The sequence below is a fragment of the Sarcophilus harrisii genome, chromosome 1, assembly GCF_902635505.1.
Source record: "Sarcophilus harrisii chromosome 1, mSarHar1.11, whole genome shotgun sequence".
NCBI classification, from domain to species: Eukaryota; Metazoa; Chordata; class Mammalia; order Dasyuromorphia; family Dasyuridae; genus Sarcophilus; species Sarcophilus harrisii.
The window spans coordinates 13,784,412-13,805,516 of NC_045426.1; the positions used below are offsets into that span (position 1 = coordinate 13,784,412).

Consider the following 21,105-nt stretch of genomic DNA (forward strand, 5'->3'; position numbering starts at 1 on the left):
TAGTACGTGACTTGTGCCAGAAGCACGAGGTTGGAAAGGAGCCCAGGGACCACTGAGGTGAACAAGTGTTCCCTTACAACCTCTCAGAAGTACTCCCGGACGGAGGCACAAGTCTCCAGAGGGGCAGCTATGATAGGGCCCCGACCCTGCGGGCACTTGGGTAGGGGGCCAAGGACACCGGGGAGCTTGGAAGGAACACGCCCGCGATGAGGGGCGGTACCATAGGGGAGGCTTCCTATGCCAAGGGGCAGAAGCTCCGCCCTGGTCATCAGTCTAGTCCTCAGGACCCCGTCACTACAAAGGTGACAGGTCCCACCCACCGCCCAGGGTTGTCAGAAAGGGAGCGCTTTGGAGAGGCTGCAGCTGCGGGCGGAGGTGCCGGGGGCATCCTGCCTGGGCTCTGGGGCACCCGGCGGGTAACTTGCCTTCCCCGTTTTCCTTTTGCTCAGGAACCGTCCTCTCGGACATCATCCAGAAGTACTTCTTTTCCCCGACGCTGTTCAGAGTCATCCGCCTGGCCCGCATCGGCCGCATCCTGCGGCTGATCCGAGGGGCCAAGGGGATCCGCACGCTGCTCTTCGCCCTCATGATGTCCCTCCCCGCCCTCTTCAACATCGGCCTGCTGCTCTTCCTGGTCATGTTCATCTACTCCATCTTCGGCATGGCCAACTTTGCCTACGTCAAGTGGGAGGCCGGCATCGACGACATGTTCAACTTCCAGACGTTCGCCAACAGCATGCTCTGCCTCTTCCAGATCACCACGTCGGCCGGCTGGGACGGGCTGCTCAGCCCCATCCTCAACACGGGGCCCCCGTACTGCGACCCCAACCTGCCCAACACCAACAACTCCCGTGGGAACTGCGGGAGCCCGGCCGTGGGCATCCTCTTCTTCGTCACCTACATCATCATCTCCTTCCTCATCGTGGTCAACATGTACATCGCCATCATCCTGGAGAACTTCAGCGTGGCCACCGAGGAGAGCACGGAGCCGCTGAGCGAGGACGACTTCGACATGTTCTACGAGATCTGGGAGAAGTTCGACCCGGAGGCCACGCAGTTCATCGAGTACTCGGCCCTGTCGGACTTCGCCGACGCCCTCTCCGACCCCCTGCGCATCGCCAAGCCCAACCAGATCAGCCTCATCAACATGGACCTGCCCATGGTCAGCGGGGACCGCATCCACTGCATGGACATCCTCTTCGCCTTCACCAAGCGGGTCCTGGGCGAGTCGGGGGAGATGGACGCGCTGAAGATCCAGATGGAGGAGAAGTTCATGGCCGCCAACCCGTCCAAGATCTCCTACGAGCCCATCACCACCACGCTGCGGCGCAAGCACGAGGAGGTGTCGGCCGTGGTCATCCAGCGCGCCTTCCGCAGGCACCTGCTGCAGCGCTCCCTCAAGCACGCCTCCTTCCTCTACCGCCAGCAGACCAGCGACGGCACGCTGTCCGGCGACGACGCCCCGGAGCACGAGGGCCTCATCGCCTACATGATGAACGCGAACTTTTCCCGGCGCTCAGGGCCCCCGGACTCCGTGTCCTCCACGTCCCTGCCGCCGTCCTACGACAGCGTCACCAGGGCCACGAGCGACAACATCCAGGCGCGGATGTCCGAGTACAGCCAGACCGACGACTTCGTGGACTACCCCACGTCCCCGGACAGGGACCGGGAGTCCATCGTGTGAGACCCCCCTCTCCACAGCCCTACCTCCCTGCCCACACAGCTGGGAAAAAGCTAACACAATCCTCTCCTGCCATGACAATCAACCGAGGCACCTTCTTCCCGAGTGTTTGTGACAAAACCCACTCCTGCAGACTTGGGCTCCAGGGATGAGCGACAGATGCCCTTGGACCCCACTCCCCAACCTGCCCCCCGGGGATGTGGCTGCGCAAGCACAGGGGGTCTGGGGCAGGGCCAACCCCATGGGCGAGCAGGGGCAGCTCACACCCACACTCCAGGCACGTGAAGGGGATCCCGTCCCACAGACTCTCTCCCCTACGGATGTCAGGCTAAGGACACCCCGTCCCACACCTTGGGGTTTTTTCCTAACATCTCCATATTTTATTTTATTATTTTTAAAATTTTCTGTTTATTTAAAAACAACAGAATAGAAAAAAAAACAAACAAAACAGAACAGAGCATTGTCATGTGCCCAGCAGAACATCAGGGAGGACTCCAAATATATTTCCATTCAAAAAAGGATATATAATAACACAAGAATTTATATTCACGAGTGTCCATCTTTTCTTTACTTCCTTGTAGGTTGTTTAGGCTGGGCACTTTTTTTATTTTATTCTTTTTTTCCCTTTTCATCCTCCTCACCTTCCTCAAGCAGGCTCTAGTTAAGCACAGATATATTTAATCGATATGTACATACTCTCACACATACATATATACATATACATTCACAACCATCCACAGACCCCCATCCTTATCCATCTGTCTATATTTGCTCCTGTTCCTTGTGTATATCTCTCCTTCCCTGTCCCTGCTGGCTCTTCTGCTTTAATTCTGCTCCTTAACTTGCCTCTCTATTACCTTACCCTCCAACCCATGTATTTCTCCTTCCTCTTCTCCCCACATCTTTGCATCCCCTTCGCTCATGTCTCCCCCTTTATTTCTTTATAGAATTTGGAGGGTGCTCTACCCTTCATGGTATATTTAACCCATTCCCGATGTGAGTAGGTTTTCCAGACTACGATCCCTCTTCCCCCTCTCTCATGCCTCTGTGTCTATTCTTCCTCTGCACCTCATTTGTAGAAATTTTTCTTCTGAGCTCCCCAATTACTGATGTTGATCTTAAACACATGACCTACATTTCCATGTGAAAAACAGAAACAATTTGTCCACATTTAAGTTCCTTGACATTAATCTTGGATATTGACTCCTTTCTTAAATTTTCTATTGGTTGATAGAAAGTCCTAAAAATCTGCAAGTTCATTGAATGTCCTTTTTTTCATTCAACATTATGGATAAATTTGCTGGATATGATATTTTTAATCACAGACCTAGTTCTTTTGATTGGCAGTATATATGATACCAGGACCTGCGGTCTTTTACTATAGCTGCTACCAAGTCTTGTACAATTCTAATTGTAGCTCCAGCATATTTGAATTTTTTTTCTTGTTTCTTACAAAATTTTCTCCTCGATCTGAGGGTTTCAAAGTTTGGCAAGGATATTCCTATCTGTTTTCCACAAAGGATCTCTTTGAAGTGGTGGATTTTTCTATTTCTAGTTTCCCCTCATGTTCTATCAGTCCAAGACAATTTTCTTAGATTATTTCTTGCATCATAATGTCAAGGTTCTTTTTTTGGTCACAGCTTTCAGGTAGTCCAATTATTCTTATTTTTCTTTTCTTGATCTGTTCTCCAGATCAGTTGTTTTTCTTATGTTTCACATTCTGTTCTATTTTTTCATTCTTTATATTCTGTTTTGTTGTTTCTTGATCTCTTATAGCTTCACTGGCTTCGCCTTGCCCAATTCTAGTTTTCAAAGAGTTATATTTGTCTTTAAGACTGTATCTCCTTTTCTCATTGATTAACTTTTTTTCAAAATCTTAGTTTTCTCAGATGTTTTTTAGTTTTCCCTCAATGTTTCTCGTTTGATTTTAGAATTCTTTTTTGAGTTCTTCTATAAATTTTCTCTGGGCAGGGAGCCATTTCATATTACTCTTTGGGGTAGAAGCTTTTTTTTTTTTTTTTTTTTTTTTACTGCAGTGTCCTCCTCTGAAGATGAACCCTGATCTTCCCTGTCCCCATAGTAAGTTTCTATAGTTGGGTTCTTTCTTCTTGGCCAGTTCATTTTTTTTATGAGAAGTATTAGTGTAAGCACCTCTAATCCTGGAATGGGGAGTGTGGCGCCTCTGGCTTCCCTTCAGCTCTCCTCTCTGACCTGGAACCCCAAACCAAGAGCTCCCCCTCCTGCAAGTGCCCACAGCCATCAGCGTTCCTGCCCCACTGCCTCTGCCCTCCCAGTGTGCCGGCTCCTCCTTACCCAGCTGGGCCCGGAGTTCCTGATCGGCTGAGGTTCCCTCAGGCTTCCCAGACTCAGACCCCTGACTCTTCACACAGTCCGGGAGGTGAAAATTTCTGTGGCTCCTGCCGAGGCTCCGGCCAAACCCAGCCCTCCTAGGGCTCCCCTCTTGGTGTTTCTGTGGAGCTGCCGGTGGTGTTTGCACTGCCCACAGCCTGGCTTCAGGTCTTGAGTTGTGCCAGGACAACCCCTGTTCTGCCCTGAGTCTTCTTGATTTGTCACCAGACCATGTTTACCCTGAGGCGCAAATTTATTCTGTTTGTGGGGGGAAATCTGGAGAACGTGGAATTTACTGACCTACTCCTCCATTTTCCCAGAATCCCCCCCACACCTTGGGTTTTGAGAACCGTCTCAACTCTAGCTGCTGTAGCACAATGGGATTTTCTTCCTGCACATGTATGGGCTTTCATAAATTTGTTATATTTGATATTTTTTTACTCTCACAAATAATGGTCCTCTTCCCCCTCTCCATCCCCTCCCTGAAAGTGATGCTAATTCATCCTGCCTCTGAGTCCAAGTGACTTCTTCCTTCTGAGTTGCCAGCCCGAGATGGAAAGCTCAGCTGGACCGGCCGGACTCGCTCCAGGGAGTCTGGGTATCTCTCTGGGTACCGCCTCCAGGAAGCCCTCCTCGCCGAGAACCCCAGGCTCTATAGCACCACACGGTCACCGGCTCATCTGGACAGGGCAGCAGCCGTATCACGCCTCAGGCTGGCAGCCCCTAGCAAAGCTGGGTTCTTCTCCTTCCCACTGCTAAGGGAACCGAGTTCAAAGTCATGGGACAAGGAGTAACCCGGCTGGAGGACAGACCGGATCCCGTTGGCGTCTCTGCTTGACCAGGAGCAGGCTACTTCTCCCGGCCGGCCTCGGTCCTCCTTCCCTATAGAATGCGGGGCTGAATGAGACTATCCCTTCATCTCCCGTCAGCTCCTCCAGAAGAAGAAGGAGGATCCCCGTTCCTATAAAAGTACAAAGAAAACCCTCTGAAAGGGTGTCTCGCCTTGTCCTTCCAGAAATGGGCTCTCACTTAAGAGTATTAAAAACAAAAACAAAGCAGATGACAAGGAGGGCACTTCGGAGGACCCCCCCCCCCTTGCCTCTTCTGGGAGGTGACAGGCCATGAGCGGGACACAGGGAAGGGCAAGATGCTTCCTGGGGGCAGACGAGCTGTGGCCCAGCCAGGCAGGAAAGGGGCTCCAGCTGCCAGCGGACAAGGACTAGCATGCTGTGGGGTGACAACAGCTTGGAGTCTGGCTGGGAGGAGATGCTCCGTCTGGCCTTGTTTTAGGGGAGCCTCCGGGGGCCAGAGCCGAGGGGGAGTCAGGGAAAAGCAGGGGTGGGTCTCCTGCCCCACAGGGCCGGAAAGGACGGGGGAAGAGGGGGTGGTATGGAATTCCCGCTGGCTTCGGATCAGGGATGGAAATTCTGGGCGCTGACACCAGAGTCCCCCAGCTCTTCCTGAAATGTAGCCTCTGACCCCAAGAGAACAGGAGCAACTACAGGATTTCAGAGCGGGTGGGGAGGCAGGGGAAGGATGCATTTGGCCACGTTCAAGGTCTCCCTTTGACCCCATGGAAAGCCAGACCCTCTTTTCCAAGCTTCCAGTCTGGGCGCTCAGGAGTCTGCCTAGAAAATGGGTGCATTAGGAGGAAAAGTAGCCATTTGCTCTCCACTGGAGGAAACGGGGGATTGGGGACACGTCCAGTCAGGGCCACGGCTGCTTTTGGTCATCGCCCGAGCAGCTGAGGGAGGATCCACATTGGGGCCGATGGTGAGAGGCCCACATGAACAGGATTTTTCAGGGAAAAACGATCTTTTTATAGTCCTTCCAGATCAGCTCCTGACCATGCAGATGTAAAACCCCACACATCTGCACCCCCCACTTGTATTTCTACACACACTCACACACTCACACACACACACACACTCACACACACTCACTCACACACACTCACTCACACACACATGAGACAAGTGACCTGGATCAGTAACACACCTATGTGGCTTCTGCACAGCATCTTTATGCAGCCAGGAAAGACTTGGCCCAAAGCCCCTCGGGCTGGGGCTGGGTCTAGCAGCCAAATTAGTGTGTGAAGTTGGGCAAGTCACTTCATCTCTCTGTGCCTCAGTTGGACCCACACGAAAAATGGGTTTAATGATACCTACCTCTCACAGGTGTTGACAGAGCGAATGTCTGCAAAGCTTTGGGTGATTTTGAATGAAAGGCACTATAGGAGTGTAAAGTATTATTTCTCCTCGCTTTCTCAAAACGTTTCCGCGGCATCACCCCTGGATCCCCCCCATGCCCTGCGTCCTTCTCTACCCCATCCCTAGTCCTCCCCCGCCCTTTCCCACGAATTCCCGTCTCCTTCCAAATCTAGAATGAAGCTAGATTTCACCGAGTAATGGCTCCCACTGTGTTTCTGAGTGGAAACCTTATTTTTGTATCAGTGAATTTTACTCTTCAAGACTTCCCTGATGTGAAAGCCATGTTTCTGCACCCGCAGGGGACATGGCTTGTCCATGTAGGCCCCCGGGGCTTCGTCTGTGCCTGCAGAGAAGGACTCCGTGGCGGGCACTCCGGCCTGGACCTTGGGATGGTTCTGTGGCCCGGACGGACTGGGGCTGGCCCAGCGCGAGAAGCCTGTGCCCCTCCCGCCGGGACGGAGCCCGTCTGTCCGCAGTCCGGGACTACTTAGCTTATCGTACTTCTCCTGGAATGGTCATTTCGGAATTGCACAGCGAATGAGAAGTGGGGGCGAAGGGGGTGTGGAAGGGAGGAAGGAACAGGAACCGAGTGCCAGATGATGTCTGACCTGAACAAGCACTTGTCGCTGAGCTTCATGTAAAAAGAAAGCGAATAAAGACCTATTTTTAAAACAATAAACAGCTGACGTGATCCAACCTTGAGCTCTGTCCTTACTCCGGGGTCACTGATCCACCTGCATGTGCAGGCATGAGACCTGGGTTCTAGGAGTCCCGGGCCTGCCTCCCACTTCTGTGTGATCCTGGGCAAGTCCCTCACTCCCGTGCTTCCTCCCCTGGGAGGCCCCCATCTATAAAACGAAAGCAGGACTTGATGCTCTCTGAGACCTCTGGGGCCAGACCCTGAGACTGGGGCCAGCTCAGGCTCCTGGGCTGAGGAAGCTCCGAGTGTGGGCAGGCGACAGGCTGGCATCCCAGCCCCGAGGGCTCATCGCCAGAGAGCTGGAAATCACGAGATTCCCCCCGCCATGGCGACTCCGGGCTGGCCTCGGAAGCCCGGAGTGGTTTCTTGCAGTGAGTGGGGAGGGTCAGGGGAGGCAGATGAATGGGAGGAGAGTTTGTTCATGGAGGGCCTTGCAAGTCACAGGGATTTCATACACACACAGAGACACAGAGACATACAGTACATTCTGTCTCTCTGTCTCTTTTGTTTCTCTCTGTGTCTTTCTCTGTTTCTTTCTATCTCTGTCTCTCTCTGTTTCTATCCCTCTCTGCCTCTGTTTCTCCCTGTCTCTCTATCTCTGTCTCTCATCTATCTCTGTCTGTCTCTCTTTCGGTCTCCCTCCCTTCATTTTTCCCTCCCTCCCTTCCAGTGGAACCAAGGAAAAAGGGAATATAAACAGAGAAGAGACTAGGCAGGCAGGTGGGCATCTATTAAGTGTCCCCTCTGTGCCAGGCACTCGCTAGGTTCTGAGGATACAAAGGAAGGCTAATGGCAGCGCCCGGCCCAGATTGCTCACCATCTAACGCAGGGGTCCTCAAACTACGCCCGGGCCAGATGTGGCAGCTGAGGACGTTTATTCCCCCTTCCCCAGGGCTATGAAGTTTCTTTATTTCAAGGCCCACAAAACAAAGTTACTGTTTTTACTAGAGTCCGGCCTCCAACAGTCTGAGGGACAGTGAACTGGCCCCCTATTTAAAAAGTTTGAGGACCCCTGTTAGACTCTAAGGAGCCACAATCTGCAGACAACTGTGTGCTCGGGCCCTGAGTCTGTGGAAGGTGAAGCAGCAGCAGGACGGACGGACGGACTACAATGTCGCTGCCATCTTGACAGCCCTTGGCTCACCAAGCCCAGGGGCTGGACTCCATCTTGGAGAGGCCCCGGACCCCAGCTCCAGTGACTCCCCCTTCCTCAGCCCGGCCCGCTAGTGGTATTTGGAGAATGGGAGAAGTGAGGGACGGAGACGGGCCTTGAGTGCCAGGGCCAGCGTAGGAGGCTGGGCCTGGAAGACCCTTAAATTTGCTCCCACCTTTCTCTCACGTGGTCGGTAAGAAGACTGAGAAGGCAAGAGGAAGTCCCAATGCTCTGTTCCCACAGGGAGTGCCTGAAAGCTGGAGCCTGGGGCCTCCAGCCCAGGGTGCGTCCCACCCCACTGGCACTTCTCATGGGCACTTTCATTGGTGGTGGGTACAAAATGGCCTTTCTGCCAGTCCCTGTGATCCCTTCCAGGACACAACCCCACAAATTTGACTGTGAACGGGCCCCAATGGGGCGGGCTGAATGTCCCTTTCTCTCCCAAACTACGGGCTGTGGGCTCTCTATGAAACCCCCCATGGAGAGTCTCATACCTCCTGCCTGCGTTGGCAAAGGGGCAGACGGGTGAGGGTGTGCCAGGCCTCCGCAGGGAACGGGCACCTCACCTTGCTGAAGAATTAAGCACTTATTAAGCACCTATTGTGTGCCCCGTACCATGGGTACAAGTACCAATGAAATAATCCCCCCTATAAAGAACTTACTAAGAAGTGAGGAAACACAAGGAGCTGAGGGCAGCAAGATTTAGCAATATATTTGAATGCATTCAAAGGCAGGCAGAGCAATGCTAGGGGAGGGAGGGAATGCCCCCCAGGGGCCCTTCTGAGACCCAGGTTCCATCACAGGGGAGAGTGCACTGGGACTTCCTCTCTCCCTCTCAGTCTTCTTAATGACCACGTGGGGGAAAGGTGGTTACTGAGACAGAGAACATGGGATCAGAGGATGAGGGGCAAAGCCCACAGCCCAAACTGCTCTGGTGGAGGAAACCCTCAGCAGGCTCCAGTGTTCTCCCTGCAAACTGGGATGGTGAGGGCCACCTCACTGTCCCCAGGGCTGTGGAGGCAGCGAACGGAAGGGTTCAGGGGTAGGTGAAGGCCAGTGACTGGGGCTCGGTGGCTGTTCCTCCCTGGGTCCAGCAGAGGCTCGGCAGATGGGCGGATGGGCCTGGAAGCCGGGACCGGCACCCAGAGGCCGAGGGAGAAGGAGGAGAATAACTGGGAAATGTGGCCGGAGGGAGCCGAGGCCGCCGGGCCTGGAGCTGGGGCTGGGCCGAGCGGGGGCTCGTTCTAGCAGTGCCGGAGACCCGGTCCCTGAGTCAAAGGGAAGGCGTATGGGCAGCAGGAGGCCAGCTGGAGAGCGGGCGCCGAGACACAGAGTGTCCCCGAGACGGACATCAGCGGCTCTCCCTCCCCAGGCGTCAGAAACACCACTGAGATGCGTGTCAGCAGCCTTGTAATGCCTCGGAGAGACCGAGAGAGGGGGCAGGGAGGAGGGGACAGAGTTGGGGGGCCCGAGCCAGGAGGCATCAACCAGCAAGTGGTAAGCACTTAGTAGGCGCCTACGGAGACCAAACTCTGTGCTAAGCACTGCACGGGTTGGTGAATGAAAGCCTCTGTCGAAGCTCCTGATCAAGAAACACAAAGACAAAGGGTTGAGATCGGGGGAAACTTCCTTGTCCGGGAATTCTTCACCTTCTCCGTGCCTCCCCCCAGCCAAGTCCGGGGAAGCCTGTGGGGGGCTCAGAACCGAGGTCTAAGTAACCGGAGGAAGGGAGCAGTGAAATAAAGACGTCGAGCTCTCCTGGGATTCAAATCCGGGGCCCCTGATCCCAAACCAAGGTTCTTTCCAAGGCACCAGATGAAGTAAAGTGGGGGAAGGGGAGAGAAGGCCAGAGGAGACACAGAGAGAGAGAAAGAGGGAGACCCAGAGACAGAGAGATAAAAACAGAGAGACAGAGACAGAGAGACAGAAAGAGAGAGACACAGAAACACAGAGAGATAAAAACACACAGACAGAGAGACAAAGAGATACAGAGAGACAGAGATTCAAAAACACTGAGAGACACAGACCCAGAGATCCAGAGAGACAGAGAGATAAAAACACACAGAGAGACAAAGAGACACAGAGAGACAGAGATTCAAAGACAGAGAGAGACACAAACCCAGAGATACAGGGAGATGGAGAGACAGAAAGAGGGAGACATAAGAGACACAGAGAGATAAAAACACACAGAGAGACAAAGAGACACAGAGAGACAGAGATTCAAAGACACTGAGAGACGCAGACCCAGAGATACAGAGAGACAGAGACAGACCCAGAGACCCAGAGAGATGGAGAGCCACGGGTACAGACAGAAGGCTGCCCCATCTGCCTGACCAGCCCTGGTCCGCTCTCAGCTTAGACTCAGAAATACCTGCTTCTGAATGCCCCCTCTGCTGTCTCCCCTCTGTGACCATGTCCAGTTTCTTCAGGCTCTTCCTAAAGCTTCTTCCAGCCGTTAATCTCCAACCAGGGAACCCTTGACTCCCTAAGCTAGGGCCCCCCGCTCTCCCTCCTCCCCCAGGCCCCCAGAGCCCTTCCAGGCGCCTTACAGATAGTCCCACTTGATTCTCACTGGCAGGTACGTACTATTATTATCCCCATTTTACTGTTGAGGAAGCAGAGGCAGACAGGGTTATGTGACTCACCTCGGGTCACACAGCTAATAAGTGTCTGACTCTGGATTTGAACTCAGGTCATTCTAAGCCCAGAATAGGTGGGTGGCTCAGAGGAGAGACCCTGGGCCTTCTCCCTGAGGGCGAAGGGGACCAAAAGAAGGGATAGAAGGTTTCACATTTAGCTTAGAGAAAATGAAGGGTGAGATCACAGGCCTCAAGCCCAGACCCAGTTTATCCATGGCTATCAGGCTGTTCAGGGTACCATGGCAGCAGAGGGCAAAGGCCGGAGGTCTGGGGCAACGGATGCTCCCTGGGCCCGGGCCTGGCACCCTAGCCTGGGAGGGCAGGGGGCTGGAGGAGTTCAGCCAGGGCATCCTGGCTGAGGAAGGCTCTTGGCTCAAGTCACTGACAACACGGAGAAGCTCCCCCTTCCCCTGCCAGCTCACTCGCCTGGCATCCCTGGAGGCAGCTGCCAGCTTAGGCTGGGGGAGCTCAGCAAGGAGAGCACCTGCTGTGGTAAGAAGCAGCCCTGGCACCCATGGTAGTAGGGAGGCGGGAAGGCAGCAGCCAATCGCTTCCTGGCAGGTGAGTGGCCAGGGGCGGCCCTGGAGGGGGCTGTGTAATCCCACCAGTCTAGCCCGTGTCTCCCCACGCCCTGCCAGGGTTCCTGTGTCCGTGCCCCCTGTGTCTGTGCCACTGTCCTATTTGGGAAGGAGGCGGGGACAGTGTCAGGCCCACTGTGTCCGGAGGAAGGCCCTGGCTCCGCCACCCAGATTTCCCCCATTCCTTCTTTAGAATTAGATTATTTAATTTCCAATTGGTTTTTAGTCTATCTTTCCCTGGCTTTTTATTGAATACAGTTTGTATTGCCTTGTGGTCTATAAAAGAAGCATTTACTATTTCTTCTTTCTGCATTTTATCATAAGGTTTTTATGCCCTAAAACATGGTCAGTTTTTGTATAGGTGCCATATGCTGCTGAGAAAAAGGTGTGTTCCTTCCTGTCTCTATTCAATTTCCTCTAAGATCTATCATAGCTAGGTTTCCTAGGATCCTATTAACCTCCCTTGCTCCTTGTTTATTTTGTCATTAGATTTGTCTGATTCTGAGAGGGGAAGGTTGAGGTCCCCACCAGTATAGTTTTGCCATCCATTTCTTCCTGTAACTGGCTTAAAATCTTCTCTAGGAATTTCCCTGCTCTACCGCTTGGTGTGTACCCACTACCCAGATTTCAACCAGGATTTACCTGCCAGGTCTCAGTTTCCCTCTTATAAAGTGAGCAGCAGACTAAGGAGCTTCTAACAATCCCTCAGCTCTAAATCCCCATGTTCTCAATCTGTGGCACAGTGGGTCTAGTGGTCCACGTTTCCACTGGACCCACCTGAACTTTCCTCTTTGGTCCCTCATGCCCCAAGTCTCTCATCATTCAGTTTTTCTCTTGTGATGAAATTAATATCACCTGCACTAGAAGGGATCTCGGAGGCCTCTTGGAGTTTGCTCTTGTACAGTTAAGGGAGCTGAGGCCCAGAGCACTCGAGGACCTAGCCCAAGACCATATAGGGATTAAGTATTAGAGCCAGTATCTGAACTCAAGGCCTCTGGCTCTGCTTGAAGAGACAGCGTGGATATACAAGAAGTTCAACAGACAATTCATGTATTTAAAAGAAATATAGAAAAAACAGAAACAAATGAAAGAAATTGAATAAAAAATACAAAGATTTATGAATATAATATGAATTTCTGAATGTGAGTATAAGAGGCAGCTTGGCAGCTGTGTAGCCCAGGGGATAGAGCATCAGGAAGTCCTGAGTTCAAACCCGGTCTCAGACCTTTACTTAGCTGTGTTATCCTGGGCAAGTCACTTAACCCTAACTGAACACTGATGCATTGTTGGTGGGATTGTGAACTGATTCAACCATTCTGAGAGCAATTTGGAATTGTGCCTAAAGGGTTCAAACTGTGCATCCCCTTTGACCCAGCAATGTCTCTATTGGGCCCATATCCCAAAGAGATCATAAAGGAGGGAAAAGGATCCACATGTGCAAAAATGTTTGTGGCAGCTCTTTTTGTCATGGGTAAAGAATTGGAAAAGGAGTAAGATAGATACCCATCACCTGGGGAATGGCTGAACAAGCTATGGTTCATGTGTGTGAATAATAATTCATGAATTCATGAATAATAGAATATTATTGTTCCATAAAAAATGATGAACAAGCTGATTATAGAAAGGCCTGAAGAGATTTGCATGAACTGATGCTGAGTGAAACAAGCAGAACCAAGAGTACATTGTACACAGTAACAGCAAGAATGTACGATGATCAACGTGGTTTTTTTTTAGTGGTTCAGTGATCCAAAGTAATCCCAATAGACTTTGGATAGAAATCATCATCTGAAGCTAAAAAAAGAACTAAGGAGATTAAATGTAAATCAACACATGCTGTGTTCACTTATTTTTTCTGGGTTATCTATCTCTCCCATGGTTTTTCCCTTTTGTTCTGATTTTTCTCTCCAAAAATGATTCATAAGGAAATATATATGTATATTAAAAATTAATTGATTAATTATTTAAAAAAAAAAAGAATGGGACACCAACATCAAAGAGTGACCCAGCTCTGGAGGAAGAGTGCCTGGAGTGCAGAAGCCCAGAATACACTGCAGCTGACTAGGGGTGCCAAGGACAGGCAGAAGGGATCAATCAGCTACCTTGGGGACAAGTGAAAGAGCAAGGGAAAGGACCAAAATTCAGGCTGAGAGCTCGTGGACAGGGGAGAGGGATGACCTATGTCTCCATCTTTGCTTGTGTTTTCTCTTATAAGGATAAAGACCTTTCATCTGGGAATGAGAATACAAATACAAAAAATAGCTATGACTCTTTGAGGTCCGCCGAGCGTTTTACAAAAATGATCTCATTTTATTTGCCCAACAACCCTGGCATGGGGGTGGGGTTGTTATCTCCATTTTCAGGAAACTGAATATGGGAAGGGTTGAGCAATCTCCCGGGATCGGGGCCAGTAAGTGTCTGAGGCAGGACTGGACTTCTGACCTTGCGCTCTCCAAGTCCTGACCTCTAACAGCAATGAGATAATAAAGTGAGGACATCATCGGGCAGCAACTGGCCGGCCTCAGGGAGTTCAAGCTGCCAAGCTCAATGAACTCTGACCCATTAAAAGAGCTGGCTGCTGGGATTATTGAGTTGTCCCTTTGGACGATTTTGGTGGGCACTGGACAGATAATTAGCCTGGGCGTTAGGGAGATCTAATTCAAATATGCCTCAGACACTCATTAGCAGTGTGATTCTGAGTAAGTTTCTTCAGTTTTGTCTCAATTTCCCCAACTGTAAAATGGAGATGATAATAGTAGACTCAGCCCTCTACCTTCCCCCTGCAGATTTCACTGCCTCCTGCCTCCTCCAGCACTGAGGTCTGTAACCCTCTCTTCTGATTCTCCTCTCCTTCTCTCCTGGCTCTTTCCCAACATCCCATAAATAAGACAGATCTCCCCCATCTTAAAAAAGAAAAAAGCACCCTCCATTAACCCTTCTACCCCATTCATTCAATTATAAAGAGCATAGCACAATGCCTGGCTCCTAGGAGACACTGTATGAATGCCGACTCTTGTTTTTGTAAACAAGCATTTATTAAGCACCTACTGTGTGCAAGATGAAGAGCTAGTGGATATTGGATACTCAAATATGAGTAAAAAAAAGTCATTAGTTGGGGAAGGGGAATCACTAAAGAGAGACTCTTAGGAGTAACCCTCCTGAGAATCTCAGAGTGATCCATTCTCCCCATCCCCACAGTGGCCCTAACCAATCATCCGTGGTCCAAGGAAAGGGACAGGCAGTTCTCAAAAGATGTTTAAATAACCAATGACTACTGATACATGGTTGGTGAAACTGTAAATGGATCCAACCATTCTGGAGAGCAGTCTGGAACTATGCTCAAAAAGCCGTCAAACTGGATATTCTTTGATCCATCAGTGTTTCTACTGGGCTTATATCCCAGAGAGATCTTAAAGGAGGGAAAGGGACCCACATGTGAAAAAAACTGTTTGTGGCAGCCCTGTTTGTAGTGGTCAGAAACTGGAAACTGAGTGGATGCCCATCAGTTGGGGAATAAATTATGGTGCATGAATGTTATGGAATATTATTGTTCGGTAAGAAATGACCAGCAGGAAGATTTCAGAGAGGCCTGGAGAGACTGACAGGAATTGATGCTGAGGGAAGTGAGCAGAACCAGGAGATCATTGTACATGGTAACAACAAGATTATATGATGATCAACTCTGATGGACGTGGTTCTCTTCAACAATGAGATGATTCAATCCAATTCCAATTGTTCAGTGATGGAGAGAACCATGTACACCCAGAGAGAGACTGTGGGGACTGTGTGTGAACCACAACATAGCATTCTCACTCTCTGTTGTTGCTTACTTGCATTTTCTTCTTCTTTTTACTGGTTTGATTTGATTTTTCTTGTACAGCACAATGATTGTATAAATATGTCTGCATATATTGGATTTAACATTTATTTCTACCATGTTTAACATATATTGGGCTACTTGCCATTTAGAGGAGGTGTGGGGGAAAGGGAAGGAAAATTGGAACACACGTTTTTGCAAGGGCTAATGTTGAAGAATTGTCCATGCAGAGGTTTTGAAAAATAAAAAGCTTTGATAAAAAATAAAATAAAAAATAACCATTGACTAGAATGTAAGCTTCTTGTAGATAGAGATTCTTTTGTAACACACAGGACAGCCCAGTGGCCAGTACAGAGTAAGCACCTCATAACTTCTTCATTGATTGCTTGGTTGGTCAATGGAAGAATCATTTGGGAAATCCTTAAATAATGGGGGCAGGGGGAAGGGCACACTCCTGATGACACCTTTGGGCTAGCTGGGAAATGATGCTGGATTTTGGAAAATGACATTGTCCTCTACAATCAGAGGCCCCTGACCAGGTGTTCTTGTGCCAAAGGCTACGCCCTGGGGACATTATTGACAGGAAGAAAAAAAAGACCCATCTGTAAGAGATTTCTAGCATCCCTAGTCATAATAGCAAAAATAAAAATAAAAAAAAACAGGAAACTGCTTATGTCCCGTGAGTGTGGCAGGTGATTATGATGGAAGGAGATTGTGCCAAAAAAGTGACAAGAGGAGTGAGCAGCATTACAGCACTCGAAGCAAAAGGCTTTACAAATATGGTCTCATTGATCCTCAAACACACCCAAAAAAATCCAAAATAAGGACTTTGGGAGCCAGGGATTATTATCTCCATCCTCATTGTTCATCCTTCCTTCTCAAAGAGAACATTCTCCCCATTTACAGATGAGATTAAGGGACTTGGTCCCAAATCTCTGAGGCGAGATTTGAACTCAGAACTTCCTGACTCCATTCTTCAGGCTCAACTCCTCTATCCACTGTGTCACCTTGCAGAGGGCAAGGGAACCCATGAGACAATTGTGTTACTCTCCTGATCCAACACAGCAAAGTCAGCCCCTCCTTTTCCACCCACTTTATACAAGTAGCAAATAATAGAGGGGAGATTTGAACCCAGACCCTCAGTCTCCAGAAGTTTTCCTCATATTCCCAGAAAAGTCATGGTACCAGCCTGGGCTCCAGTCCTGTTTCTTACAGCCCAGTACAATCCTCCTTTCTTTTATCTTGAGAGAGGGGAGTCCTGTCCAAGCCCCCTGCCCCTCTTTATTCCCAGGGCCAGTGGCTCTCCCTGCCCTAAGGAAAGGCCCTCTAGTCAGGGTCCCCAATACAAGAATCCTGGGGCTGCGGCAAGTACAGAGGAGGAGGATCCTGGGTGTGGGAGTTGAGGAGGCCAATGTTCAAAGAGGGGCAGGGGTTCCGGGGGAGAAGGCTTTGAGGACTGGAATGCTCTAGAGCATTCACAGGTCGGGGCACTCACTCCTAAAACTGGCCAGTCCTCCCTCCAGGGCCACCCACAGACCACCCTTCTCCCCTAGGCTTCCTGAGACCCTCATTGCTCACTTCATCAGCCCCTTAATCAGTGAGAGAGCTTTAATGCCTCCCAAACATAGGCCTCCATCTTGGACTCCCTGGTCTGCCCCTCTCCACTTCCATTCCGCCATCCCAGCAGCCTGCTACTAATCTTGGCTCCCCAGCACCCTCCCCACCCCCGGGCTCCCTAAGCCCCCCAGGTCACCTTTATCCCTGCCTCTCTTCTCCCAGCAGGAAGTCTCTGATCTGGGTTAAATGGTCCTCCTGTGGAGGCTCCCTCAGCTTCCCTTTGGAGACCAGGAGAATGGGGAAGAGGGTGTCATGTAGAGTCAGTGTCCGTGCAGTGCAAAGGGGACTTTCAGACACACATGTTACCCTATGGGAGCCTCACAGCAACTTTACAGCCCCTTTTTACAGATAAGGAAACTGAGGTTTGACCAGGGTTACACAGCTAATAATCCTCAGAGTAGGATTAGCAGTGAGGTCCTCCCAACCCCAAGTCAATAATTCTTCCTCTCGGTCTCCCCCAATCTTTCTTAGGCTCCTCGGACTATCATAGAATCCTAGCTCTCTAACTGGAAGAGGACCCAGAGATCCTCTTGTCCAACTGCCCCATTCTACAGATGAGAAAACTGAAGTCAAGGAGGTCTCTCTCTTGATTTCCTCTACCTGCCACACTCTCCCCAGCTCTTTCCTGACTTCTCCCACTCTCTCCCAGCCTTTCTCAGTTTCCCCAAGGCTGGTGAGCTAGGACCATGACACAGCCTGAATACTCCCCCAAGAGGAGCTGTTAATGCACTGTGGGGGGAAGATTCCAAAGTTCTACAACTAGCCGATCCCCAGACACAACTGATTAGGTTCACTGTCTACCCTCTATCTACCCAAGATATTTCCATAGGATTTTCCCATTTTGTGGATCCCATCAAAAACCAAACTCTTGATCCCAATGAGAAGGAAAGGGGAAAAACTCACGAGATTTAAACTTGGGCCTTATTAATACAAATATAATTTACACACATGAAATTGAAAAGTTTTTACAAGATCAAAATCAATGCAACTAAGACCAAATGGGAAGTTGTGGATTGGAGAAAAAAATCTTTGTATCAAATACTTCTGATAACAGTTTAAAATTAGGAATTAACACAAATACATAAAATCAGTAGCTGTTACCAAAGGCTAAAACTATATTTCAGCAGTTTTCAAAACAGGAATTACAAGTCATTAACAACTCTATGAAAGGATAGACTGAATCATAACAAGAGCAATGTACATCAAAACAGAACAAACTCAGAAAGCTGGTAAAGATGACAAAGAGAGGAAATAGTCAAATGGTGGAGAGGCCGGAGAAAGACAAGCACTGTTGGTAGAATTGGGAATACATCCAACGATTCTGGAAAGCAATTTGGAATTATGCTTTTTTAAAAGTAATTAACGTGTTTATATTCTTTGGTCCAGAGAACATGTTTATATGTTCTTTGGTATATATCTCAAAGAAGCCAAATTCAGAAAGGAAAAAAAAAAAGATCCCATTTTACAGCAAAACATAATAGTCCTCTTTGTGATAGCAAAGAAATGAAAAGAAAGTAGATGTTTATCCACTAGGGAAAGACTGAAGAAACTGGAAGACATGAATATGATAAAATATTGTTGTGTTGTAAGATATGAGTATGAGGAATTCAGAGACATTTGGGATGATTTACATGAATATAGTAGAACCAGGAAATCAATGTAGACTGAAAAAAATGCAATTAGAAAGAATAAAAAAGGAGAAGGAGATCTACATGTTCTATATTTTCATGAACAAGCCCGTCTTGAAAAAGAGATGAGATCCTGTTACTACTTGTAAAATGTCTTCATTCACTTCCAATGGTGTGTTAAAGTTACATGAAAACATGGAAAAATAAACTCTAGCTTTAAGTATTGTATAGCCAGTATTGGAAAATACATTATGTCAGTTTCCTAACTATTTGATATGCTATAATTTATTCTCTTCCATAGTCTTCCCTAAGTCAGATGAACACCTGAATTTGAAAAGAACACACAGTATTTTAAAAAAGCAATTATCCATTTTACTTTGTTTAAATTGCCCTGAAAATTTATATTATATTTTTACAAATTCTTCTTTTCATAAAAATATACATCTTTACAAAAGTGTACGCATTAATATGAGGAATAAAAAAGATAAAAATAGATGAGTAGCCAGTTGCAGAGAACTAATATTTAAACAATGTTATTAACCTTAGCATTAATGAAAGAATCATTATTATTGCAGCCATTTGAATAAACAAGAATAAATAACTGATGTCATAAAATAAAAAAAAGCATCCTATCTGTAGAATACAGTTTTGTAAGATTCAAAACAATAGGTCTCAAAGTAGTTTGTACAAAATTCATTAAATGCAGTGAGAGACAGAGACAAAGACAGAGGATAAAAGGACCTTCCCTCCTTCTCTGCAGGATTAGTGGACCATGGACATGAAAGATATTCCATTAGTCTCAGTTGCCGAGGTGCTGTTTTTTTTTTCTCTTTTATTCTTTTTATTTCTTTTTATTCTTTGTTAAAAGGGGTGGTTTGCTGAGCAGGGAAAGGGGAATATAGATGAAATTTTAAAAATGGAAAAAAAGATCAATCAATAAACATTGATTAAGCACATATTTGGTGCCTCCTTTTTCAATTCGATTCCAATTCTTTCAGAGATTAGTGAGCATGGCTCAGAAAGCCCACCTGCTGATCTCTGGCTTTTTAACTGGACCATGTCAAGACAATAGGAACTTGATGCTGAGTCTCCTCATCTTACGTGTTCTTTTGTGATTGGGAGCAAGGAGCAGGAGAGGGACCGGTTTTTATTGGATTCAGAGACCCGGGCCCGAGTTCTAATTCTGGTACTTGCCATTCGTGTAACAGAGGGTGAGCCATTTCTTTTCCCTGAGTCTGGTTGTGAGCTGGAGCTAAGGCTCTTCTCTGGGATGCTAATTTACTGTTGATTTTGACCTTCAGTCTAACTAGTCGAAGATTTGACTGCACACAGAGAGCTGATTCATTCACGACTCCCACATCAGTAACTAGTCTTTTCCTGTCTCTTAGGACACAATTTCTTTTCTTTTTTTTAATATCTGAATCCTCAGCACTTAGCACAGTGCCTGGTACGCAGCAGTCTCTCAAAAAAAAATTCTTGATTGCCCGACTGATTGATTCAGGTATTGTGATGTTGTTCGCTGCCCTCCACGACCGGACCCTCTGACTACCTCCTTGATTAAAACATTCATAATAAACCGGCATGAGCTTCCAAGTCATTCACCAGCCATCAGCCCCTTTCCTTTCTCTATCCCGAGCTATATTTTGTCACACTTTTTTGCTCAGTTTTCCACTTTTCATAAAATCTCCATTTACCAAGATATTAGATTGACAGGATCATAAGAGCCCAGACTTAGATGTGAAAGGGACCCGAGAAGCCATTTAATCTAAAACCCTTATTTTTCAGGCAAGGGATCTGAGGCCGGAAAAGTTGTCACATGCCCAAGGTCCCAGAGCTGGCACATAGGATTAGAACTTCTGACCCGCTACCACTGACCGACCAGAAAGTGCAAGAGCCGTGGGAGTGCTCCACACCACCAGCCCTCCCTCCGGCTCAGCCCCAATGGCCGTCCTCCCGGGAAGCAGCCTGTTTCTCTGAAAGCTTCAACCACAGCTACTGGAGATCCAGGAAAGGACGGTCCTGGCAGCCATGACCTTGGCTCTGTCAAATGTCAACGTCACATCCTTGGAGACTTTTATTAGTGGCAAGGACATTAATGACGACTGACAACCATCTGAACCCTAAGGATCATGGGACCTCTCCATCTGACTTACAGCTTCTCCATGGATACTTTTTCATCCTTTCTTTCCTTCTATTGATACTTGGAAGAATGTCAATAGTTGTATGTGGGGGAGTGTATCAAATCACTGGGGACTTGACAAAAATCCATTTTCAAATATGGAAATGGTTCTATGATCCCTAAGTATATAAACAGGCTCTTCAATTACGTAACTCCATCTCTGCTGGACCGTTCTCTTGTTGATGTTCTCCTATCATTTCGCCACTGGGAAATCTCCCCAAAAGGCCAAAAGCCTTGACCTTGTAAAAAACTCCTTAGGTCGCCCAATGGGTATTCTTCCCTCTATGTGGCCAGGCCATGTTCAGCCTTCGTGCATTTTCCTGATAACTTCCTTTACTTAGATGCCATTATGAAACCTCTTTTTTACAATGTGTTCCAGGCTCCCACAACCACCATGAACCTTCTACATACAAAGTATCCCAAAAGCCTTTGTAATTTTAAGTAGCTTGGAATGCATGTGTTGGCTGTATGTGCGTGTGCAACTATGTATAAGTGTATTGTAAATAGATGCATATATAGATATAGATATACATATACATACACACACTAAAAAATGA

At 48.4% G+C, this 21,105-nt stretch overlaps 1 protein-coding gene across 2 annotated transcripts in view; it reads left to right on the top strand.

The window, feature by feature from the left end:
• LOC100925158 (sodium channel protein type 5 subunit alpha) overlaps positions 1-2,088 on the top strand; it is a 124,939-nt gene extending 122,851 nt beyond the window's left edge. For both annotated transcript variants that reach the window (XM_031952487.1, XM_031952494.1), the window contains exon 26: positions 450-2,088. In XM_031952487.1, the coding sequence (XP_031808347.1) occupies positions 450-1,684 (1,235 nt within the window). In that variant the 3' untranslated portion in view covers positions 1,685-2,088. The remainder of the gene's footprint in view (positions 1-449) is intronic.
• Positions 2,089-21,105: the final 19,017 nt, after the last annotated feature.